Below are 27,240 nucleotides of genomic sequence, written 5' to 3'. Positions count from 1 at the left end.
ATGTTCACTAAGGCAGATCTGGTTTCCTTTATGTCAGCTATCATGGAAATTTTCTGGTGTTCAAAAAATGGCAAGAAAAGTCTCAGATTACTCTCTATGCATCGTCTCTGTTCTCCAAAGATACACGGGGGTCTCAACATTCTCAATATTCAAATGCATTTACTTGCTCACAGAGGGAAAATGATGTTGCAGTTTATGCAAGGAGATCAGCCTTGGGCTTTCATGATCCGCTCTCTCTTATTACATATTCATACTTCTGCCTTTGGGCATTGGCAGCCTACTCAATGGGATTTCCTATTTGGCTCTATCCAAGGCAAGATCAGAGGCTGCCCTTTTGTCTCTCGCCTGCTTCTTGATTGGAAACATATTTTATCCCACTTGGAATGGCATGGCCGAGATTCTCTGTCGGGAAATTCTTTGAGGGCTGAGAATATTTATTGGTCTAAAGTATTCTACCCTTCTTTGGCCATACAAGAACCCAGACGTTCTTATTTTCTCTCTTTCAAAGGCATTTCATCTGTGGCGGATGTACTTCAGGATGATGGCACACTTTTATCCTTTTCTATGGCTACTAGCAAATACGGTTTGGGAGCTTATTATCGTCCTTTATGGCATACGATTCCAGCAATGCTTCAACCGTTCTTGCCGGTACCTTGTTTAAAACTTCAGAATAGGCTTGAGGATTGGATTTTACACTCTTCTTCCTCTTCAGCCCGTCCCTTGAAGCTCTCACATATCACAGTGTCATCTCTGTATAAAGTGTTATTACTTCCGCCTTGGATTTCTGACAGAGCAAATATTGTTTGGCATATGGATCGCCCACTAAAGTGGTGGAGAAAACAGTTGCGTCTCCTTTGGCATTACAAAGTCCCTCTTCGGCAACAGCTTTTCCTTTGGCGAGTCCTGCTTGGCATTTTTCCATCTGGACAGTTACTCGCACGCAGACATATTGCTCCGACTGTTTGTCATAGATGCTTGCACTCTATTGAATATGTGCTTCACATCTTTTGGTTCTGTCCACACAAAGTTGTGACTTCATCGCTCTCATCCGACAGAGGCTTCGAGCGAGATTTCCTACTGTTACTTTTGGCAAGTTTTTCTGGTTGTTTGGTTTTCATCCACCGAGACAGGGTTTTGACTTATTTTTTGTATGGGTACGCTACTGGGCACTATGGACTTTATGGATGGACAGAAATCATAGAGTCTTTGGTGATCCACTATTTTCATCTTTTGTTTTTTTCAAACGATCTCTGCAGCAATCATTCTATGATTGTGTTCAGACTCGTTTGATTGATCAGGATGTGTATACAGCTTATACTGAGATCTTTAGTTGAGTAGTAGTTACTCCATTTTCGAAGTAACTATGAATGTAATTATTTTACAGCAATAAAAGATTTCTTCTCACTAAAAAAAAAGTGTGTGTGTGTGTGAGAGAGATCCAGGAACATGCTCAAACTCACCATCCTCTGAAAACAAAACATATAGCGAAGTTTCATCTCATGACAGTCACAAACAAGATCGAAACCATAAACTCTATCATGCAACATAGAAGCTGATATAGCCTCATGTTTCAATTGCTTGAAACATGCATCAAGCTCGTTAGTCCACAAAATGGGCAGCTACTTAATTGTACTTCCCTTTTTCCACCCCCTTTAGACAAGTCTTAGTTCCACATAAAGTCAAGAAGAAATTCACAAATTTAAGAAGGGCTTTGACCTTGGTAATCGTTCTCAAGATATCCATTCTCATAGTCAATAAGGGCACCATTAACCAAAATGATGTGTCCAAGGTGTGTGATTTCCTGTTTTGAGAATTTGCATTTGCTTTTTTTCGCAAAGAGCTGCTCTTCTCAAAGTATGAACAAAACTATGTGCAAATGGCGTCCATGCTCTAAAAGAGTCTTGCTATAAAAGATGTCTAGAAAAACTACAAAATCTCCCAAATATGGACAAAAGAGATCATCATCTGCTCGAAAGTTGAGTCCAAATGGAATTATAACGGCCAAATGGCATATTAAACACGGTCTTATAGACATCTTTTCCAAATATCCATATCTAATGATAGCCTGTTCTCAAATCAATCTTCATAATATACTTGGCTATGAAAGCCAATCAATGAGACTATCCATCCTTGGTAAAGAATATTTTTTCTTGATAGTTAGTCTATTCAAACTCTTATAATCTACAAATAAGTGCAAAGAAGTGCCTTTCTTCTAACTAGAAGAATTGGTGCACTCCAAGGTGCCTTTCCTAGTCCCGCTTGACCTAGTTGGAGATATTCTATCCTCCTCAGTAAAACTAGCCTTGTACCACTGCCTGAACATAAGCTACACACTAGGCATAAGTTCAATCATTTAGTCAACGTTCAGACCAAAAGGAAAGCTCCTTTGGAAACACTTCAAAATACTAACATAATCTCTCGAGTTATTTGAGCCTAGGGTAAATCATCACTCTGAGTGCTCTGACTTAGTCACCTCACTGATTCGGAAAAAATTTTCAACTGGCTGATTCTTATCAAAACACGTTGAGCAGCGGGTAGTCCATGCGCAAGCTATTCACACAATATCGTAGCATCAATGCCGGCAGCTATAGCCATAGCTGAAGCATTATTATAAAAAACATCACCATAAGAAAACTTACCTCTCTTGCTGTCTTTCATCATTATTGCACAAGAGTTTGCTTAATACGTGTATTGAGACACATTATTATTCGGATTTCTCAACACACTACAAAGCATCACATTTGATGGGTTGGAATAATGTAGTGTTTCCAAAGCAAGACATAGATGTTGCTTACTTTGAACACATGAATTCAAATCAATATATGCTGTTTTTACCATTGGTCCATGGAGATCACCATGAAGAGCAAAAAGCTTTCCATTACATCAAAAGTGAATTACATGCATCAAAGAATCAACATTTACAACAGCCCTCTTCACTCCATCCACAGAAAAATGCCTACTCTATCCAATCTCATGACATGAAAACAACGGCTCCTCCAAATAGTCTTGCACCATCTCCTCCAAGGTGTTTGAAGCACCATGTGTGAGATTGACAGTGTAGTGGTGGCTATTCATACCTCTACACAAGAGAAGTATCAATCAAGTCATGAGCAATACCGTCATCAAATAAAACAAGAGCCAAATGCTCATTGATCCAACCCACCACACAGATCAAATCATGGGGTCCAACCACATTAACATTGAAATGGCCATGCTCACAACCAGAATCAGAAGAAAGGACATCGACATTACAAATGTGAAGATTACATGGAGTCTTGCTAGACTCAACTCAGTAGACAGCTGTACACCCGTACTAGGGTTTAAATGGCATGTATTCGACTAATGACCAACACTTAAAAGCATAGTCACTTCTGCTTAGCCTTTTCGAGTTTACCGGCTCGTTGGTTATTTCAATTGTCTTTTCTACAGCTTTTCACCTTGATTGTCCATCGAAGGTCCTACATCCTTATGTGCTTAAGGGATGTCATAAACCTTTGCAAACTGGACAGCCTAATCGAGTGCCTCTATTTTTGTTGTACCTTATTTTGTTTTGATAGGCCTTCAGCAAACTACAAACGAAGAAAAGATGGACAGTTTATCACATAGTTTATATATACCTTCACAAGACTAGAATATATATACCTTCACGGACTTTACCCATAATCTCCTGAGTTCCTAAATAAAGGGATCCGAGAGCTTCCCACCCTTATTCATGGTCTAAAGCTTCCAAAACTTGTCAAATTCATCCGGTTCAAGAAGGAACTCCGTTGTGAAGGCCTCACAGAATTTGTTCCAAGTTGTAGGTGCGGAGGACTTTTCTTTGAGATCCCACAACCACGAAAAAGGCTTCTCTCAAAGATACATCTACACAAGAGATAGTGCAGATGTGGTCTAGTACTTGATGATGGCAAAATGTCCCATGTCCTGAACCAGGAGCGCACATACTCAGATGTACACTCCTCTCTTGAATATAAGGAAGCCATCGCATTGTGAAGGCGCTGGGATTCCTGAATCTGCTGCAACAAGAAAAGCTACTACTGCATGGTCTGCATTTGCTAGAACGAATTTTGCAGCACCAACCTGAGCATCTATCTCTAGACAACCTACATGCATGGTGGTGCAGAAGGTCTAAGAGCATCAAAGTGCTGAGCTGCCTCTCCTGATATTTTATAAGCTCTTGAGAGCATGTATGAAATAGCAAATAAACAGTCAATGTAAAATGACAATGTTGTGCAAGAAATTGATGCAAGAAGTTACAATTAAAAAATGAGAATTAAAGGTAGAGATAACATGCATGAAACCCAAAGAGGTTTAGAATCCGATTACATGTGTAAACAACATGCTCCTCAATCCAAAAGTGTGAACATGCAATCAAAAGCTCAAAATCCCTGGAGATTTTTGCAGGATGCAATTTGACAGTGTGCTAAGCGCTTTTCTCCTTGCAGAAAAGAGCAAGATATATGCTTGAGATTGACTAAAGGTTGCATCCTATACTAAGGGGAAGATAGAAGCAGTTTATAGAGAGCAATAGTTAGGCCTGTGGATAGAGAGAGTAAGCAGGCTGGTCGAGTATTGGAGAGGAATAAAACACAGCTGTTAGAGTAGGCAAGATAGAAAGTAAGATGAGGTAGGTGATTAGCCAAAGCTAGGTGTACTTTCATGGGCTGGAAATCACATCCTATAGTCAAATAAGGGATAGCAAGGGGAAGATAGAAGCAGGCTATAGAGAGCATACTAGGCCTGGAGATAGAGTAAGTAGGCTGGTCGAGATTTCGAGAGGAATAAAACACAAGCTGGTAGACTAGGCGAGATAGAAAGTGAACTGAAGTAGGTAATGAGCAAAAGGTGGGTGTACTTTCATGGAAAGACCATCCATTGGTACCAGTGCTAATACTGGTTCACTTATTACTTGTCTAACAGCCCTAAAATTACTTTTCGAAGTACATTAGCAGGACTTAATGAAGTTGCCACACATGCAACCCATGCATGTGCATCTTCTAGACTCACTGCCTGCAACCTCACATGCACACTAAACTCCTAAATGCACACATGCTTGACAAAAGTTCTAGCAGCCTCAACTGCCAGCACCACCTTTCTACACATAGTATTTTCCATACATTTCTATACGGCAAACACATACGGGTATGGGGAGTATGGTTCAGCCCCTGGGGCTGAATCATAAATGACCCTAATTTTTTTTATTTTTTTTAAACAAGAAAATATGCATTGTACACATTTAATTGTCAGAGAGTTACAGAACTTTCAACTTCAAACTTCCAACTAGTATCGATTTTAAAGCCATGGAGGACAAGTGCTTTTTGCATTTTTTCACCAACAAGTATGTTCCCTTCCATTAGCGTACGCAAAGAGCGATTCCATACATCTGGTTGGGCCCTGTGGTAACCATACACGGCCAGTTCAAACTATGTTTCTTAACCTGTAGACATGCAGCCTTCTCTTTGCCACGAACTCAGGACACGCCAGCAAGCTGACGTATCAGCTTTTATACCTTCCTCTTAACAGACCCATATAAAGTCACAAAGACCTGCGCATAGGTATACAGCCCAATGGCGTCAGACAGATTTCACATCTGTTCTGACAAACATGGCTCACTCACATCTCCGAAACAATCATGCCTCTGAACAGGCCTGCGATTCCCAATCTGCAGATCGCCAATTTAGCTGCCACTTCCAGACACTAGCAGCATGCTCACAAACAGCAAGTACTGCTGCCTGCAATCGTCTATCACTGCTTGCAATCAGCCAAGGCCTCTCTTTCGCAAACAGATATAGCAACAATTCACAATCAAACAGCTGCAAGAAATCTTACCACTTGAATCCCAATACATAGATCAAGAACTACAAAAATGAGAGAAATTTTTCCAGTTGCTGCATTCACCTACGTGACTACTGCCTCTACGGAAAAAATGAATTTCTTAAGCCTGGCAATACAGCAAAGCAGCACACCAATACACAGATCATGAGGAGCACACGCGAGCTCAACTCATGCTGTAAAATCTCAGCACAAACAAACTGGGATTCAACGTCCTTAATGTACGAATCCAAAAAGGAAATTGCAACCAATAAGCACATACAAAAAGCAAGGAGACAATACAAAACAACAAGATAAGAGTACGTTCTGATACCAAATGAAACAGACACACAGCTAACCTGGAGGTACAACGCTATTCTCTATCCAAAAAGCTACCTCCAAACATGATCAAAGGTAGGAACACGAACATAAGGACAGGCATAGTAGCGCGTCACCACCCAGCCATAGATGCGCACAAGGATCACCCCCGAGCTAGAGGTCAAGCAACCCTCGACCAATGAACTCATAGGTAAAACTTTGTGTCCCATATCATGCAGCCCTACCTACGCGCAAATGGCATCCGGCAAATAAGTTGAGGCCCACGTTTATATAGGCATAGGTGTCCTACGTGTCTCAACCCTAAGACTACCCTAATTGTACCAAAGGTACGTCAGGTCCTAACTATCCCACTGTTAGGTTACATGACCCTAGGTTAACCCGACCTCCTTAACACTAGGCATTTTATGTCCAAACATAGACTTAATATAAATCGCCTCTTGGCTATAAGGGCCAGCGTGTTTAGCTAGCATCCACCTCCTCCATATATCCGTCCCAATCCCACGCATCGCTACCGTCTATCAATAGCCTGTAGGATGGGCTAAGTGACACTTGCCCTACTCTGCTAGGCTATTTAAACACATTCTCCTTTGATATTGATCCTCCTCAACCAGCTCCTCATTCCAAGAAGAGGTGACAAGTTTTTTTGTGGGATCGTAATGGGTCCCTCCCAAGGATCTTAATAAGTAATCTTTTCCTCATTGCATCTCACATCATTGTTGGCCTATATGTCTCATGAAGTGAAAATGGATCCAAGGTTATCTTAGAAGACACGGTATCCCCCCCAGCCCCTAATCTCAAAAGACACAGTACCCCTCCCCTCCCCCTAATCTCACAAATAAGCTACACAACTGCAGACCAAACTATCCCTTGTCTCAACCTAACCATATCCCATGGTAGACGCCACTTCTTGTCCTCAGATCTTGAACAGCGGTCATGTTTCAATTGATGAGGGAGATAATGATACCTTTCTTTGGCACTACGGGAGTAGTTTGTAAAATCAAAAGCCTTCAAGAATCTAGACCGACATGGCCAGTCAACATCAAGCACTTGGAGTGGCATCTATAGAATCAAAAGCTTTCAAAGCTCTAGAACACCATGTCCAGTCAAAGTCAAGCACTATATCCCATCAAGGACATATGGTGGCACCTCGCAGATAAAATGATTGTGTTTTGGCCATCCAGATGCTTTATCACACTATATGGTAGCCATGCAAGCTCTGGACTCAAATCCAATAAGAATACGGCGGACCCGAAGCTTACAGATTTGTAGACTCCTGAAATTGAGTTACAGCTTTAAGTTCTACTTATGACAAAATCGTATTTGGGTGACACCATCCTGCCAAAGTCACACATGTATAGGTATTCAAGGGCTTAACATCAGCAGCCACTATCCCTTGTATTGGTCCATCTGTATTCTAGATGGCAGCTTTAAGTTCTACTTATGACAAAATCATATTTTGGGTGACACCATCCTGCCAAAGTCACACACGTATAGGTATTCAAGGGCTTAACATCAGCAGCCACTATCCCTTGTATTGGTCCATCTGTATTCTAGATGGCGAAGCTGTGTCTGGACTATGTTCAAGGATTCAAAAACTATTACTTGGTTGTTTGTACCATAGACGTGATTCTTTCTATACCCTTTACCCTTCAAGTGAATGTGATGATTACTGTGTCATAACAGTCTTTAATTGATTCACATAAGAATAGCATGCTTCCATGTGCATCTGACATTTCCATACTCTTGCCTAGGGCAGGTTTGGCATCATTTTTTAAATCCTCTGGACAAGACATCAGAGGTCACATCAGAGCACAGATGGCTTGGAGTGCTCTCATCTTATGGCCTGGCCATCCCCTTGATGCCTGCAAGACATAATTGCTGGCTTATTGTACAACTGTCTTTTGCTCTGTTAGTACTTTGCAGGATGCTGTTTCCACACTGCTTGATTTTCTAAACAGGAGTGTATATAAAAGAAGGAAAACATTTGAAGGACTGACTTCATTGTCAAGTATTGCCTTATGGTGAGGTTCAATCAAACCACATTAAGGAAGCGATGACATAAATGAACTTGAATTTGAAGGAGAAGGAAAAGGAAAAGGATAACAGAAAATGGCATACCACACCAGCAGCTCCAGCAGCAAATGCTAGAGGAGCTGTCACGTCACTCAATCCTGAGGCGCACATGACCGGAATGCATACTCCTCTTGAAATGGCATATGCTGCCGCAAGTGTTGGACTGGCCTGTCACAACAAAGAAGTAGCTATTAGCAGTAAGAAGCCCTAAAGAAAAGGAAAGGAATCTTTTATAGAATAAATCTGCAGAATAAAAATCTGAGCAAGTCAACGTCCAGAGAGGGTATCATGAAAAATACCTTCTCAATCAAACCATGAACCCCTGAATTCAAAGGGTTTGAGCTTGTGCCACCTTCAGTTTGAATAATGTCCACACCTTCTTTTTCAAGCATCTCAGCTAATTTGACCTGTTAAAAAGAAAAACAAAGAAAAACGTAAGTTATTAATGGCTTCATGCTACACTGGGTTGGCATTGATGCCCCTATGCAGAATATTAAGGACACATCCAAATCCTACAATGCTCTTCGGAAACATTTTTCATGCACATTTATAAAGGCAGAAAATGAAAGCATCTTGTTTCCTTTTACTGCTTGAATAAATATATTATCAATACATTTAACTGTTGGTTTGGTAATGCTCCAAGTGATGAAAGCTCAAATGTCTTCTACTATAGGAGGCCAATCAAGAATACACACAAACAGCAGTTTGAGCATGTACACCCTTAGGATACATAGATATTACATAAAGCCTGCTTTTATTTGTTTTTAATTTATACCTCTGCTTGCCTCAAAATTAATGCTCTCTTCATAAATGGACACATGTGCATGTATGAGAACATCCAGATACACATATGTGAAGTTTCTCTTTATTTCACGATTAATTTGTATTGCTCACAAAGAGCAGTACCATAAACGTAATTATTGACACAAATTTCAAAGAGGGCCACAAATCCTAGCCATGCAGTCTAAATTGAAGCATGGCCTACGATTAGATTTAAAAAATTCGCCATCTTATTAATTTCTCACCAACGATAACGTCCAAATGCATTCAACGTATAAACAAAAACCCTTCAACATCAAGGCCTGCAACGGCAGGTTCAATACACATTCAAAAATGCCAGATGAAATCACATTGTACACTGTGAATGGCGTATTCACCATCATAGAGCCACAAGCATTTCTTGCACAGTCAAATACTTAGTTTATAGTACAATACATGCTCTAAGTCTTGAAAACATGATATAGGTCACTATTCAGAATATAAAGACAAACAACCAGAAAAATCTCTAAATAACACCACTATTCTCAAAGGTATTAGAGATTATGTGAAAATATGAATGCTGTGGACTAGGCGAAACTCTACTGTGTCTCAACATGTTTCTCTTTTCCAAAGGTCAGGAATCTCTATTTTAGTTAAAGGAGATGCTTTTACAGATCTCACGCACATATCCTCTTGTTCCCAAAACTCAGTGGAACAAACTGAGATTTACAGCATACACTTCTGATGTCTTTCAATGTAACATCATATCAGAAAGTATTAACAATCAAACTTAATTGATTCACAGAAAAAGATAACATAAAACAAGACATCGGAATACCTGTTCATCAAGGGGGAGGGTATGCGGTACTGTTACTGAGAGAACTGTTACAGGAAGCAGCTTTCTTGTTCGCCTTGCAAGATGCAACACCTGAAAGAGAAATCCCCAAATAAAGCCTCAAAAGAAAATGCTGATTATATTTTAAAAAACCTTTGTACCTTGTTTAGACCTCATCACCTATAATTTACTTTTAAAGATAAAAGAATATGGGGTGAACTGAGAGATGTAGGAAGACACCGAGCCCGTTTGCTCCAACTGTCAAAGTTTTGAGCATTCTTGGAAGTCCGCATTGGCAGGTATGAACTGCATATTGAGCACGTGTTCAAAACTTTCCCAAGTTAACACGCTTTTGCCGTCCTTTAAGCGTCGTTGCCACCATAGAAAAGCTGTATCTTTGAGGAGGGAGGCAGCCGAGGCAATCTTCTTCCCTTCAGTGAGGTCGACAGTATCAAAGTACATGTGCAATTTTGCAAGCCATTGGTCAACTTTTCTGCGATTTCATTGACCAGTGTAGGCTTCCGGAAGTTTAATGCCAAGTCTTTTAGTTTTGGAAGCTTGAAGTAGGCGGTAGAGGGCACGGAGTTCAGCGTTTTCTACCTCTGGTGGGATCGGGTCCACATAGTCGTCCGGTGGTGTCACGTCATCCTTGGTGGTGAACTGAAAGGAAAGCATGGAGTGAACACAAACTCAGAATTCTTGCTTATAGAATGAAGAAAGGTGAGGTCCTTAAGTAGGCACCTCTTACATGATCACTGACATCACTGATGACCTCTGAGCTCCACAATCATCTCCTCAATTTGCTCCTAGATTCTCTCAATCATCCTATGTGGCTTCTACCACCACCTAACAGTGCTTATGGGCACCTAACTGTGCCTCTAGCACACATACATAGAAACCAAGGTGTGCCTGGGGCATACACCTTGAGATATCCCATCATACCCCCCCTCAAGGGAATGCCTCGGGCTATGTCAAGGATACATCTAGTCTCATAGTTTCTCATGCCATCTCATGGTGGTCAAGGATAAATCTATGGCTAGGTTCTCATGCTAGCAAGGGGTTCCCAAGGGTGTGAAGTAAACAAAAGGGATACAAAAGACCTTCCAATGGTTATCTCCCCTGCATGTACATGCACACAATGTCTGCAGGAGGTACCATGGAGCAAAACACATACACATGGCCTACATCATATGGTGACCAGAGGTGTTTACAAAACACAATAGTTTATTTCATTCATTTTGGAGGACTATCCAGGCTGAGTACCTTAACTCAATATAAAAAAGGGAGATCTGGAGCATATATGGAGATGATTCAAAAAGCATGATCTTCATAGGATGCCTCATCTTGTGGAGGCACATCAACTGAAAGTAGATTGGCAGTTTCTGACTTTGTAGTTGCTTCCTTTTTGGCTCTACAAAACTTTTCATGGTGATTGTTTTTGCCACAGTGTTTGCATGGATTGATCTTGAAGCAGTCTTTTGAGAGGTGATTAGTCTTCCCACAATGTTTGCAAGGTGAAAACTTGCCCTTCTGGATTTTTATGGCAGAGGCTGTGTCATTGCATCTCCGAAGTTCCATGTGCCTTTCTTCTTCTTGAAGAGAAGAAATAAGACCTTCAAGATTAGGATTAGGAAGATTTTTCAAATTGGTAACAACCTGATCATAATCTTCAGGCATACTCTTAAGCAACACTGCCATTGCATCATCTATAGTGATTGGAGAGTTGATAGAAGCAAGTTGAGTCATGAGACTCCGCATAAGATTGACATGGGCAGCCAGAGGAGTGCCACTAACCATCTTCAATTCAAAGAAAGCAATCTTAAGTGACAATTTTGAGATGTGAGAGCTAGCACCAAAAATAATGTCAAGCTTCTACCAAGCTTCCGAAGGAGACTCTAAGTCAAAGATGTGATGAATATAGTCATCTCCTAAGGCAAGAGCAATGATGCCATAGGCCTTCTCCTCTCTAGCAGGATCTCTTGCCGGGTGTGTCGGAGCTGAGGATTCTCCAGCATTAGAGGCTGTTGAAGAAGAAGTTGACGCCAGTTTAACAAGCCCCCAGAGGTTTCCCCTCATCAATGCAAACTTAACCTTCATCTGCCATGTGTGAAAGCCTTTACCATTGAACTTATCCATATTCAAGATGGTAGCCATGAGAGGGTCTAACCCAGAATGGGCAGTGTCTACTCTCTTACAGGGCTAGAAAGAGCTTCAAAATACAAGCATTTAGAATAGCAAAGGCTTGCAACCAAATTCCATACTACAAAACATAATAAAAATGATGTTTTCACTTGCATGCTTTATAGAGGTGGTTAAATGAAAGTATTCCAAGCAAATCCAGGTATAGCAACTTAAAAGAAAGTAGTAGCCACAGTTGTACTGATGCTTTTCAATACTTTACAACCTCAGAAATGCTAAAGTAGCATCTAATGTAGCATCAGACTCACAACCTTGTCAAAACTGTCCAAAACAGAGGCCTGAACTTGGAGGGCTTGTATCTCCTTCTTCAGAGCAAAGAAAACAGGGCTTTCTGAAGCAAAAGAAAGCTCATATACCAGAGAAGATCCAACACAGAGGTTGGGCGAAATGGCGCGCGATATTGCTGGCTGGAGCGTCGTCAAAATCGACTGGTTTTTGGCTCTGTTCTCCTTGAATATGCAACCATTGCTGCTCAGATTTCAACACAAGATAGCCCAAGATATGGAGAAGCTTCCCCTGAAAGGAATTAGAGAAAGGTGGAGCAGACACAGAGAAAACGCAGAAGACAGTTTTGACGATTTTCGTGGAATGGCGACCAACAGCGACGACCTTTCTTCAATTGCTTGCAGGTGGAAGTTCGCCCATACGAGGGGTATCTCCAACAGGAAGGGCTTGGAGAATGGCGGAGAAACGAGGGAGAACAAGCTCTAGCAAGATTTGGGAAGAAAGGGAAGAAATGGTGAAGATGAAGAAGAAGAAGATGGAGAAGAAGAAGATGATGTGGCACAAATGGGCTCAAGGAGGATCAAAGGGCTCTGATACCATGTTGGTGAACTGAAAGGAAAGCATGGAGTGAACACAAACTGAGAATTCTTGCTTATAGAATGAAGAAAGGTTGAGGTCCTTAAGTAGGCACCTCTTACATGATCACTGACATCACTGATGACCTCTGAGCTCCACAATCATCTCCTCAATCTGCTCCTAGATTCTCTCAATCATCCTATGTGGCTTCTACCACCACCTAATAGTGCTTATGGGCACCTAACTGTGCCTCTAGCACACACACATAGAAACCAAGGTGTGCTTGTACACCTTGAGATATCCCATCAATCCTCTGTATGTGTGGTACTGCGAGAATCCTGGAGTTGTTGGACTTTCTGGACCAAGTCGGAAATGCTGTCCTGAAGCTGAGAAATTTGAAGTTGAAGTAATGCTTCGCCTTGTATGTTTAGGGGTCTTTTTTGGATTAGGGTCGCTTATCTCCGGAGAGGCTACACGCAAGCGTTGCGACATATATGAGGTCCCTGTGAGAAGAGCACGAGACTGCGCTCTAGTTTGTGCCATTCCTAGAAGAAGATCCGGGCTGCTCCCTGAGATTGCTCATGTTGGAGGGAGCAGGCAAGGTAGGATGGAACCACCCGTGGAAATCTGGCAAAGGAGGTCCTATGAGTGAAGAGTCACACATGAAAAGGTGTGTACTCTAAAGTATGTGCATGAAGAGCTGTGTACCCCTTGTGAAGGGTGTGACCCTTGATGAGAGGGTACATTACAATGGTAGTGTCTCTTCAATAGAATGTGTCTCTTGTGAAGGGTTGTGCCTCATAGGAAGTGTCCCGTCGAAAGGGCATACCCTTCCACAAGTGTCCATTCATCAAACCATCCATAATTCTAAGGTATAGAGAAAGGAATACGTCACAAATCGTGACATGCAGCACTGACACCTTCTCCATATGCAAAGACACATCAAAGGAGGGGGCTTCTCACCCTACCCCTCAACTAGTCTCTACACTTAAAGATCTTGTTTACTATAAAGTACAAACAATTAAAAGAGAAGTGATTGTGGAGATTGATATAGAGGCAAATAAAACTAATATTCAAGGAGAGATTACAATAGGGGGGCTCCCTCAAGATTAGAATCGGGCCACTCCCTGAAGGCAGGTACAAAGAGAAGGACTCTTTCCGTAAATCTTTAGCACACATCAAAGCAGCCACGCCTAGCATTGAATGGACGGTTGATGATGATGAAGATGCCAAAGCAACTAATCTCTTGCATTCTAGATGACATGCTATCATTACACTTAACTCACGAGATTTGCGGATCAAGCTTCTCCAACAATCTTAAAAGTTGAAAGACCAAGGTATTAATAGCTGAGGGACTCACACGAGCTGAATTGAAAAATAAGGCAACAGAATTCGCCAAGGTCAAGACTGCTAGAAAGGATGGGAAATGGAGAGCCTACCGTGAGGGTGTCGCACTCATCAAGGGTTTAAATCCAAATCAAAAGACTCTCAGTCTTAAACATGTATGGCTGATTATGTTTTTTATTTTCAGATTATAATGTAGGTACTCTAAATAACTTTGAGTTGCTTTTTTTGCACTCCTTGGGAGCTGCCACGTGCCCTCCCTGAGCGGATGTACTAGCTCGTTCTTTTGGCTATCCCATAGACCTGTTGGTCTCCCGTGGATGTTAATAGACTTTCTTTCTTTCTTTTCTTTCTCACACTTCACCCTCCTTGTTCTCCTCTTGATAATAATTGGCAATGAATGCCTATATGAAATCTAGTGGTATGATATTAAGAGGTCACGATAGGTTTATAAAATATTTTTACTCATGTGCTTTGTTGCAAGTAGAATAAAGGTAAACTGTGTTGTAGTCACGAGAGACTCTTCTTTTTTTCCTTTCCAGAAACATGAGAGAAGCTTCTTCCCAAGGATAGACTTAAAAAATAAGTATACCTATAATACAAAAAGTGCAGCACAGATCCATTCAAAGTTCACAAACAGAGCTAAGCTAATTGCCTCTTCGTTATGACAGATGAAACGATGCATGTCATATTATTACCTCCTCAGCAGAAAAGACCCGATCGCTCTGATAAAAGGAATCATAGTTTCCTATCTCAACCTGTCAAAAGAAACCTGAATTAAAAATATGACTGTATCGCGTCCCCACACACACACACAGCTCAAAATTGCAGAGGAAGCCAGAACCACTGTTGTTTCAACAGGAGATCAGACTTCTACAACTGACAGAACAAAGATGCACGATGACATTGTTGATAGTCAAACATTCATTCTTATAAAAGGCAAAAAGTACCAAGTGTGCTCCAGCATTTACAGCATCGATAAAAGCTTCTGGCTCCACTGATGAGACACATACCTGACGTAAGGAGCAGGAAAGAATGTAAAACATTAGCTGTCAGATCATGGATGAGACAACAAAAGTGTTCCTAACATGGTAAAACAATTATCCCAGATATAGTTATGATTTTGCCATGCGATTGAAAGTAAAATTCTGTCTCGTTATTGATTTCTTTACAGAAATGAGAGATACGCAATCATCAAAACTGACAGGTAAGTTTGATAACTCAAGTGCCAATTTGACAAGCTGGGGGCTGCAAGCAATATCTACGTGTGTTGCCCCACCCTGCAAGACCGGAAAAGATCTCTATAAATTAATCCAGATAAAATACCAATGCCATGACCTTTTCCAAAATGTTATCTAAACGGAAATAGGACCTGTTCATCATGTAAAAACAAAACAAACAGTGCAAATTCCAAGTCTTCCATCACATTAAAAACCATCACTCTTCACTTATCACAAAGACTAGCTACTAAGACATACCTGCCAATGTCGAGGGTGCCAAATGGTGGGTGCAGACCATTTGATTAACATATGCTCTCACACATGCATGCATATCCACACATACACACACAGAAATATGTTCTCACACATGCATGCATATCCACACACAAACAGACACATACACATATACACCCAATTTGTAAAAGACAACTACACATCTCCACTTAAGGCATATGCTATCTACAATGTAATCCAGGCATATTGAAGCGAATAGATAGAAGTTGCGAATACGAAACCTTGCAAAACCCTAGCCCGGACCACAAAAATGTAAGTACCTACAGTATTTTAATCCTGACCAGACCCGCAAAGGAGCATGAACTACAACCATTGAATGCCCATCTGACGGAGCGTGAACTACAACCATTGAATGCCCATACGAAGGAAGTCTTCCTGCTTAACTATCACTTTCAACCTACACAGATTAGCTTGGAAACTCAAGGAGCTTCAAAGATAGAAGCATAGCAGATGAAACGCCAACTTATATGTTCTCAAGGCTAGCACTGAAAAGCAAAGCCATTTGTATGCAGCCTCATATTTCAGTCAGCCAAAACAGCTGGGGTGGGGGACAACCATGTCCTTTGTGCTTTATATCAAGACCACACAAGCATATGTGTCTTTCTGCTCCTACTACTCTACCTCATTTTGATGAGTACACAATACTTGGAGTGCCCTTTCGGAATAAAATGATAAGTCCAACCAAGCAGGTGGCTGAAAAAGGGGCTCCAAAAGTTACAGATGAGGGTAAGGAAGAACATTCAACCCCTGTGATATTGAAATCTTGGGGCCACGTTGCAGACAAGCCAACCTTGTTTTGTTTGACGTGGATCTCAATGCACAACAACATTTCTACAGTTGGCATCATTGTAAGGCATAGCATCTAACACAGACAAAGGTGTCAATGCTATAACAACACGAACACTTCTCTTGCTCTCGTTGTGGGCAAGCTTTCTGTCCATATTCAGGAATACTTGGACAATGTCAAGTTCATTGTGGAATTTTTTGCGAAAGTCAATGTGCAAAGATGATTAAGAAAGTGTTCCCTATTCCACACTCAGAGAAAGCTTGATGCGTGGATCGAAGAAAGATATAGCATCGGCTCCAATCCTTGTAGCGTCATATTTGCAAATACCAGTGTACTTCAGGGCAGATGCAAGTGGTGGTTGCAATAAAGCAAATTTTTGCATGAGCAACACCTAGTGGCTTGTGAGAGCCTGCCTTTTGACAAAAATTCACACCTGTTTCTGGCTTTGTCTCTATGAGAGCAAGAAGGCTTGACCTTGTGCTTACAAATATGAAATTTTAATGAGCCCTCCAATATGTATGCAGTCATCTTGATCAATTCACAAAATATAAAGCACAAGACATGCAAATTCTTTTTGACAACACAAATGGTAATCTCTTGCATAGATTAAATGCAAAAATATTACAAACATGCAAAATCCCAAAATTTTGACACAATTTCTAGCAAATTTCACCAAATTTAGCAATTTCACACTTCAGAAGAAATTAGCCAAAACCAGGTCAATAGCCCAGCAACTTGCATAAGACAACAATTCACTTATGTCTGCAATTTTTAGATGATACAAACACTCGGAGGCAAGCAGAATCAGCATTTTCTATCTAGTTTTTGTGCAACTTTCAGCATGGCATTGCAAGTCCTGGAATTTCTGCAGTGTCTCAGCATATACAGACTCTATCAACTATAATATTAGCAAATCTGAAAATTTCATGCATTTTCTCTGTAATTATCAGGAACACCTACTGTCACCAACTTGTAATACCCCAAGCAATTCATAAAGTATACTCTTTATTTGACTTTGGTCCAAGAGTTTTTATTGGCCAAGAAGTTCTTGTGACTTCGGTCAAAGCATTGATTCTGATCAAAGAGGCTTGACTTCATCAAGGAATCTTGGTTTTGGCCAAGAAGAGTTGACTACAGTCAACCAGAGTATCTAGAGCTAACTTCAGTCAGAGAGACTTGACTACGGTCAAGGAACCTTGGTTGCGGCCAAAGTTCTTGCCCACAGTAAAGAAGGGTTCATCCCAGTCAACCAAAGTATTTTTATTGCTTGCATTGGTTTTGCATCGTGGGGACGTGAAACCGGCCTCTAATCACTCAGAGGGCAGTGGAACTAAACCTTTAATCACTTCAGCACTTATTTACAGCTCACAAAGCATATATCACAACCATTAACCATTGCATGATCAACATTTGGCATTTACCCATTTGTTCACAAACAAAACCACTGAAAAAGGGATGGAGGCTAGAATGCCCCTACTCAACAAACATAGACAAGTGCACCCAAACACCGTGGCGCCCCTTTCGGTATTTCTTTATATTTCACAGTGAAATGATTACAAGTTGCATCTGGGAGACCCTCCCTGCAACTGAGCACGTAGCCCCAATTCACTGAGCCTTCGCAAGGCTTTCAAGCATAGAACACCATCACATAAGTGCACTTAACCCATAGGCTCAACCCAAAGGCATTCTCTTTTCCAAGTGCAATTCCATTGGTTGTCCAAATGCAATCACATTGCACCCCAGCTGCACTCTCTTTGAGTGGTTTCCAGATGGCATTCACAAAGCTTTTCAAAGCTCCAAAATAAAATCAGCAAAGTATCCCACCAAAGAATGACTCATGTAGCACTGCCTCAGCACCTGTGAACCAAGAAAGATACGGCACACGAGGCCAACCAATAGCTTATGGCAAAAAGAAATTGCAGTAGCAAAATCACAACTCACCAAGCCCTGAAAACTCGAACCAAGTCCTCAGTCGCCAAGAGGACATAGTAGCCAATGCCCAATTGCATTCTCAGCCAAAGAAGAGTGCAAAGGCATGAAGAAAGAGCATTTACAAGAGCCGACTAACAAGAATTCCATTGAAAAATGCAAAAAGAAGCACTTCTGTCGCGAAGAAGTGGGAGTTCTTGGGCTCAAAAGAAGCATGCTTCGGAGAGGAATGCATTGAGAAGGTTTTGGAGTTTCATCGCCGGAAAGTCCTCCAAAACTGAGAAAAACCAGTCAACCAACGCGTGGGACCACTCGAAATTCAACAGAAAGCTGTAGCTTTGCAAGAGGAGAGGCCCAAGCGACTGTAGAAGCAAAAAGGTCCAGAAAAAGCCACTTTTGCAAATTTGACCAACAAAAGAAGTGTTTAACTCTGCCCGTTCTACCAAACGCACGGAGGGAAAAGCATATCATTGCGAAGGGGAGGCAGAGGGGAAGTCGAGGAATCCAAACGGGTGAGGAGTTATGAAGAAAAACGGAATTCAACTGAAGGAGGCTGAAAAACCAGTCCAAAATCTCAACAAAGGAAGAGATGAGAGAGAAAACCACACATGTGAAGTTTAGAAGGCCCAGGAAGGTCCAGGAATGGCAAAGGAGAATGTAGAAGGCACTAGAGCCACCTGGAACTCTAGGGGGGCCACTGAAGGTACATGGCTCTCTACGGGGCCCATTAAAAATGCCAACCACTCTTTTAATTCCTTGGAATGCCTTTGCGCCTAGGGATTAATTACACTTATGTGCTAGGCACCATGCCGTGTTTAATTACACATTATTAAGCCCATGCTTGGACTTTTAAAACCAAAGTTGTCACAGTCTTGTAGTACATTAAAGTACTTAGAATTTCACACCCCCGTGACATACCCCTGTTGGTAAACTGAAAAGAAAGAGTAGAGTGGACACAAACTCAGAATACTTGCATTATGGAATGAAGAAGAGTGAGGTTCTTATGTAGGCACCTCATACATGCTCACTGACATCACTGATGACTTCAGAGCTCCACAATCATCTCCTCAATCTGCTCCTAGATTCTCTCAATCATCCTATGTGGCTTTCCACCACCTAACTGTGCTTATGGGCACCTAACTGTGCCTCTAGCACTCACACATAGAAACCAAGGTGTGCCTGAGGCATACACCTTGAGATATCCCATCAAACCCCCCCTCAAGGGAATGCCTCAGGCTATGTCAAGGATACAGCTAGCACAAGGTGTCTCATGCCATCTCATGGTGGTCATGGATCTATCAATGGCTAGCATCTCAAGCTAGCAAGGGTTCCCATGGGTGTAAGGTAAACAAAAAGAGATACAAAAAGACCTTCCAATGGTTATCTCCCCTACATGTACATGCACACAATGTCTGCAGGAGGTACCATGGAGCAAAACATACACATGGCCTACATCATAAGGTGACCAGAGGTGTTTACAAAACACACAAAACACAATAGTTTATTTCATTCATTTTGGAGGACTATCCAGGCTGAGTACCTTGACATAAAAAAGAGAGATCTGGAGCATACATAGAGATGATTTAAAATGCATAATCTTCAAAAAATGCCTCATCTTGTGGAGGCTCATCAACTGAAAGTAGATTTGCATTTTCTGTCTTTGCTTTGGCTCTGCAAAACTTCTCATGATGGTTGTTTTTGCCACAGTGTTTGCATGGATTGATTTTGAAGCAGTCCTTTGAAAGGTGATTTGTCTTTCCACAGTGATTGCAAGGTGTAAACTTGCCCTTCTGGATTTTTACAGCATAAACACTGTCATTGCCTTTCCTGAGCTCCATATGCCTTTCTTCTTCTTGGAGAGCAGAGATAATACCTTCAAGACTAGAATTAGGAAGATTTTTCAAAGTGGTAACTATATGATCATAATCTTCAGGCATACTCTTAAGTAACACTGCCATAGCATCATCTGTAGTAATAGGAGAGTTGATAGAAGCAAGTTAAGTCATAAGACTCCGCATGTAATTGACATGAGCTGCCAAAGTAGTGCCACTAACCATCTTCAATTCAAAGAAAGAGATTTTAAGTGATAATTTAGAGATGTGAGAGCTAGCACCAAAAATCATGTCAAGCTTTTGCCAAGCTTCTGAAGGAGACTCTAAGTCAGAGATGTGATGAATATAATCATCTCCTAAAGCAAGAGCAATGATACCATATGCTTTCTCCTCTCTGGCGGGATCCCTTGCCGGGCGTGTCGGAGTTGAGGATGGGGCTTTTCTAAGCCGGCATGCCTTATTTTCAGAATTAACAACCTCAAAGCCAGGAGGTTGGGTGACATATACTTCTTCATGCAGATCCCCATGAAGAAAAGCAGTCTTGATGTCAAGTTGGTGCACTTGCCAATGATGATGGGCTGCAACGGCAATGACACATCTAATGGTAGTAATCCGAGATGTGGGAGCAAAGGTCTCCTCAAAGTCAATGCCTTGTTGTTGGGCATACCCTTTTGCAACAAGACGGGCTTTGTATCGATCTATGCTACCATCAGATTTTCCTTTTAATTTGTAGACCCACCATGTACCAATGGCATGCTTGCCGGGAGGAAGATCTACTAATTCCCATGTGTCATTTTTGGCAATGGATTGTAACTCAGCTCTCATTGCATCCATCCACTCTTTGCTGTCAAAAGCATCTTTATGGCACAAGGGCTCTTCATTGCAAGCTGTAGCAAGGAGTGCAAATTCAAGAAAGTGACCATGCATCTGTCTATTCCCTGATCTTGTCCGGGCAGCAAAAGGCTGATCTTGTTTGCTGTCCCTCAATGTATCAAGAAGCCATCTGGGAACTTGCCTTTGCTGTCTATTGACAGCTCTTTCTTCAATGACTGCGTCATGAATAGTGGGATCATTTTGGGCTGGAAGAGAAACCTGCAAATCAGCATCGGGTAGTGGCTGACTATTGCTTGGTGGAGGGCCTGCAGGAAGCTCATGTTGCTGGTCAAAGTCCTCTTCTGAGGATGGCAGAGGTAACCAAGATTCAAAGGCATCAAACATGTCAACACTGGCTTAGCTTTGCAGTCCACAAGAGGAGAAGCTGAATGTTCAGTAAAGATTACATCTCTACTGACAATAATCTTCCCAGTATTTGGTTGATATAACCGATACCCTCTGCTCTCCTAGCTGTAACCAATAAATATGCATTTGATTGCCTTATCATCAAGCTTATGTCTCAGCTGAGATGGTACATGAACATATGCAAGAGACCCAAAAACTCTCATGTGTGAAAGTGAAGGCTTCTTGCCTTTCCATGCTTCATAAGGTGTAACAGTCTTCAATGCCCGTGTAGGTGATCTATTCAGCACATAGTTGGCACACATCACTGCATCAAGCCAAATTTTATTGGGCAAAGACTTGGCCTTAAGCATGCATCTGGCCATCTCCACTGTGGACCTGTTTTTCCTTTCAGAAACAGGATTCTGCTAAGGAGTGTAAGGAGTAGTGCATGAGTGAATAATGCCCCGTGAAGACAGAAATGCATCAAACTCCTTAGACATATACTCTCCCCCCCTATCTGTGTTGAGGGTGACAAGCTTGCAACCTAATTCATTCTCAACCATATTCAGCCACCTCTGAAAGCATAAGAAAACTTCAGATTTGGCTTTTAAAGGATATATCCAGTAATATCTTGTGAAATCATCAATGAGAGTCATGAAATACTTATATCCCCCAATGGCATTTGTCCTCATTGGGCCACAAACCAAGTGCCTATACCAATGCCTACAAGGCACATACCAGGGCCTATAGGGCATCACTAGAACTAGGAGAAGATGGCCTACATCTTGGAACAACAAACCACAGGTTGTTGCCCCAAAACACAAGAGCGAGCATGAAATATACCATGAAAGAGTATACAAGAAAGCCGCAACTATAGTATACAAAGACAGTGAAAATATGGCTAGGAGAGGCATGCATCCATCCATATACACTGCTCAAAATCTATGTGATCCTCGGCGATCAATAGTCAAGATGCATCAATATCATGAAGTCTCACAGTAGAAATACTGTCAGCTCAATATCTCGAATGAAACATACAGTGTCATTAAGGGACCTCATGAAATCACGGTGAGCCCGTCTGTACTGAGGGAGTGGAGGTGCTACCACCCTCTTGAACACCAGGTAATGCTCCAGACGCTCGCTCTGCTGAACTACCTGTAGGAGCCTCGACTGCAGTCGGCTCTAACTGGAAAGCATCAAGGTAAAGCTGCAATATCCCAAGTGAATCTAATTTTGAAATTTCACCGAGTAGCGACGGATAACTTTACCCTTGAGCTTTCAATCTCTGTGTGCCAGAATCAAGTTGATCATGTTCTTCCACTTCAGACTGTACCTCATCAGGTAAATCCTCGGGAACATCTCCATGATATTGCTTTAACAAGCTCACATGAAAGGCATTATGTATCTTCCAATGCGGAGGCAACTTCAGCCTATAAGCTACCTCGTATATCTTTTCAGAAACCTCGAAAGGACCATAGTAACGCATGTTCAGCTTTGTGTACAACCTTTCCCTACCTTTCTTATTTTTCAGCCTTGCCTTCTGAAAACGCAGCAAAACCCAATCACCTTCTGTGAATACCAATTCCCTGCGGTGCTTATCTGCTGCTCTTTTATGCTTGTCCTGACTTCTTCGCAAGGCATATTTGATCTTCTTGTAAGCCTCTTCAAGGCTTTCCACAAAACGATCAGCTTCAAAGATTTTCTCTTTTGTATGCAAAATGGGAGGTATCTTCCTAGCACCTTCTACTATTTCAAAAGGTGCTTTACCTGTGGATGTGTGCACCGTATTATTGTAAGCATATTCTAGCAAAGGCAAATAATGCTCCCATTTGCTTTTGTGGTCTGAGACATAGCATTTAAACATATCCAAGATGGTAGAGTTTTCCTGCTCCGATTGTCCATCAGACTGAGGGTGAAAAGATGACGAAAAATTCAGCATAGTGCCCATATTTTCAAACAGCCCTCTCCAAGAGAGGCTGGTCATCCTCGGATCTCTATCACTGATTATGAATTCAAGCATCCCATGATACTTGAAGACATGCTGCAGAAACAATTTGGCCATTTGATCTGCTGTAATTTTCTTTCTTACTGGCACAAAGTGGACTTGTTTGCTAAACCTGCAAATTATTGTCCACAATCCATCATGTCCAATAGGAGTACGTGGAAGATCAAACACAAAATCCATAGCTATACTTTGCCATGGTCTCTCCGGAATTGGCAAAGGGTGTAACAACCCAGGTGCCTTCTGCCTGTCAAACTTTACTTTCTGACAAACCATGCATGTTCTCACATATTCTTCCACATCTTTCCTCAAAGATGGCCAATAAAAGTATTGCTCCACTACTGTAATTGTTGCTGTAATTCCCCTATGTCCTGCATATGGAGGAGCAAACTTTCCATTATGACTTTCTGTCGCATCTGATTAGTGACACAGAGTTGTCCATGCATCAAAATGAAACCCTCTTTCAACATATAGTGATCATGCCTTTGACCATCACAAAGCTGATCATAAATAGTTGAAAAATCAGCATCATTAACATACTCATCTTTCATCACATCTAACACATTGTTGTAAGCAATGCTCACTGCTGAAACACTGGGTTTCTTGGAGACTGCTTCAGGCTGTGGTTTCCTAGAAAGTGCATCAGCCACGACATTTTTGTTACCCGGCACATGTACAATTTGAAAATGAAACATTGAGAGGAAGTTAGCCCATCTCATGTGCTTTTCAGATAATTTTCTCTGCGTGAGAAAATATCCAAGTGACTGATGATCTGTCTGCACATAAAAATCAGCTCCAAGAAGGTAATGTTTCCATGTGGTCAAAGCATGTATCACCGCTAACATTTCCTTCTCATATGTCTGCAAGTACAATTCAGCATCTTTGAGAACTCTACTCTCATATGCAACCACTCTGCCATCCTGCATCAAAGTGCCTCCTATGCTGTTCCCTCATGCATCACAAGTTACAGCAAAGGGTTTTGTAAGATCTGGCAAGATAATAACGAGTTCAGAACACAACTTTTGCTTCAGCTCTTCAAAAGCTGCATTTTCCTTTGGTCCCCACCGAAACGGTACAGCTTTCTTCTGTAAAGCATGCAAGGAAGAAGCAATTTCTGCAAAGTACTTTATAAACCTCCAATAGTATGAACACAACCCAAGGAAGCTTCTGACTTCATGCAGATTTTTCAGAATTGGCCAACTCCTTATGGCCTCAACTTTTGCAGGATCCATCTTGACTCCATCCTTTGACACTATATGACAGAAAATGAATCTCATGCATAAAGAACTCACTTTTCTTGGTGTTTACTAACAGCTTGTGTCTTTTCAACTCTTGAAACACAATAGTGAGGTGTTTCCTGTGCTCCTGCTCATTTTTAGAGAACACAATGATGTCATCTAAGAAAGTGTCCACAAACTTTCTGTGTGCTCTAAAAATTATGTCCATCATTCTATTGAAAGTGGCAGGTGCATTAGTCAAACCAAAAGGCATCACAAGGAACTCATATAAGCCAAATGAAGTGCGGAAGGCAGTCTTGTAGATATCTTCAGGCCGTATCCTTATCTGATGGTATCCACTTTTAAGGTCAATACGACTGAACATTGAGGAACCTTCCAACCGATCCAATATATCATCAATGCGTGGAATTGGAAAACGGTCCTTAATTGTGACTTTATTCAAAGCCCTATAATCAATACACATTCTCCAACTGCCATCCTTCTTTTGCACAAGCAACGCAGGGGAACAATAAGGAGAATTACTCGGCTGTATTAATCAAGTACATGATTTTTGCCTCTATGAGTTAAAGAAATCTTCTTGTTTCTCATCTGTACATCAGCCCCCACCCTGTACATCCAAGGCATCCCAAGCAAAGCATCACACTCTAGCAAAGGCATAATGTAGAACTCCTCTGCTGGATATGCATCCTCAACTTGCCAATGATAGGAGTGACAAGTGTGTTGAGTTCAGGGTTGGCCATATCACACATGCCGGATGGCCCCATTTCCTCAGGCTTGATGCCAAGCCTTCCTGCCACATCAGGAGTTATGAAATTCGCCTTTGCCCCAAAATCAAAGAAAAATAAACAATTCTCATTTCTGATTTTTCCCCATGCTCTGCACATCTCAGTCTTTTTCATTCCTCTTCATCATGTGAATGTGGCAAACTCCCAATCACATCTGGAAGAAGTCCTGCGGAAGGTTTAGGCCTTTTGCCCTTCCGATCAGCCTGTTTATCACCATTCTTATCATCATCTGACCTGTCTCTTTTCTTGGATGGGCAATCATAATAGCAGTGTCCCTCTCCTTTGCATATAAAACATTTGTTTTGCTCCATGAGTGACTTTTTCTCTTCATCAAATAACTTGGTACAGGGTTGTTTATTAGGCTGTCCACACCTTTGACCAGCTTTGAATTGGGCTTTTCCTCCCTTTTGAAACGGTCGTTTGCCATAATTTTTATTTTCAGATTTGATGTCCTTATCCTCGTGTTTGGCAGCCCGTTTGTTGTCTTCTTTCTTGCTGTCCATAAAGCCTAAATTCTTCTCCTGCATCCATGCATATGCTATCCTTGCATTCTCAATTAATTGAGTCATAGAACCCACCTTGGTTTTGATGCAATAATCACGTAGCTCACTAGGCAATCCACAACAGTACCTCTCTATTTGCTCTTTCAAAGAAACATGCCTATAAGAGCTCAATGACAACAAAACATCCCAAAACCTCTAGGTGTAATCATCAAGATTCTTGCAAGGTTTGTATGACAAGTCATGCCAATGTGAAAGTACTTCAACTTCAAAAGTTGGAGTAAGCCAAGTAGAAGAGAACACTTGCTTATATTCCAACCAAGTAGCAAGTGCATCTCCATGAAGAATAAGGTTGGTGTACCACTTAAGTGCATTGCCTTTCAAAAATGTGGCAACCTTCCTCATCTTGGATGCTTCTGTAAACAAACCCCCAAGAAATGCAACATCAAACTGTTGAAGGAATGTGAGGGCATTGTACCTGTCCTGTACTCCATTATATGTCTCAAACTTGACATGAGAACCACCATCCTTAAATTCTTTATATACATTTGATATTGGCTGTCCCAAAGATGGCTGTATTTTTGCAGCATTCCCTTCACTAGGTAGAGCCATGCTTGGCTGAACATTAGGCATGGGAGCATATGCTATGGCTTGCATGCCTGGCTGCATTCCCACATTGTCATACATGGCTTGCTTTCTATGCCCAGTTGGCGGTGAAATCAACATAGCATCAAAGATAGAATCTGTACCAAAATATTCAGGTTGCTGCCTCAAATATGGCTGAGGTGGCTGAGCCACATTTATGGACTGCACATTATTATTTTGAGGAGTAGAAGTACCCAAACCAAGGCCTTGTGCTAGCTGCTCATACTGTTGCACTGGCTGTACTTTTTGTACCTCTTTCTCAAGCGCTCTTTTGGGGGATTCCTCTCTCTTGAAAGTCACTTTCTGAGTCATTTTTTATGGCTGTCCCTCGTGGAAAATTGATGCATGAGTGTGTGGTCCGCCATGAGAAGCTGATGCATGTGTGTACTCACTCTTTCCGTGCTTGTGCTTTCTTGATTTCTTCTTCTTCTTGGCATTTGTTTGCACAATCTGAGCCAAATTTTGAGTCAGCTGAGTCAAAGCAATCACTGCACTTGCAAGCTGTGCATTCAACATAGTAGCATCATCTGACTCACTGCTAGAACTAGTATCACCGTTGAGCTCAGTTGTAGCTTCATGTGTGGCCTACTCAAAAAGCATTTGTTGTGCTCCCTGCAGTTGTACACTAG

General features: G+C 41.5%; 1 protein-coding gene across 2 annotated transcripts in view; it reads right to left on the bottom strand.

Annotated features, from left to right (window-relative positions):
• The window catches only part of LOC147906026 (uncharacterized protein ycf23-like), a 61,415-nt gene that overhangs the window by 18,602 nt on the left and 15,573 nt on the right, over nt 1–27,240 (bottom strand). For both annotated transcript variants that reach the window (XM_087382740.1, XM_087382731.1), the window contains exons 3-8: nt 15,367–15,441; nt 15,112–15,174; nt 14,860–14,919; nt 9,821–9,910; nt 8,523–8,630; nt 8,269–8,391 (exon numbers count right to left, since the gene is read on the bottom strand). In XM_087382740.1, the coding sequence (XP_087238866.1) occupies nt 8,269–8,391; nt 8,523–8,630; nt 9,821–9,910; nt 14,860–14,919; nt 15,112–15,174; nt 15,367–15,441 (519 nt within the window). The remainder of the gene's footprint in view (nt 1–8,268; nt 8,392–8,522; nt 8,631–9,820; nt 9,911–14,859; nt 14,920–15,111; nt 15,175–15,366; nt 15,442–27,240) is intronic.

This window comes from Dipteris shenzhenensis, chromosome 1, assembly GCF_047967505.1.
Source record: "Dipteris shenzhenensis isolate YYH24624 ecotype China chromosome 1, Dip_SZ_1.0, whole genome shotgun sequence".
Classification (NCBI taxonomy): Eukaryota; Viridiplantae; Streptophyta; class Polypodiopsida; order Gleicheniales; family Dipteridaceae; genus Dipteris; species Dipteris shenzhenensis.
Note: the sequence above shows the minus strand (reverse complement) of the source record. Positions and strands in the feature narration are given on the sequence as shown.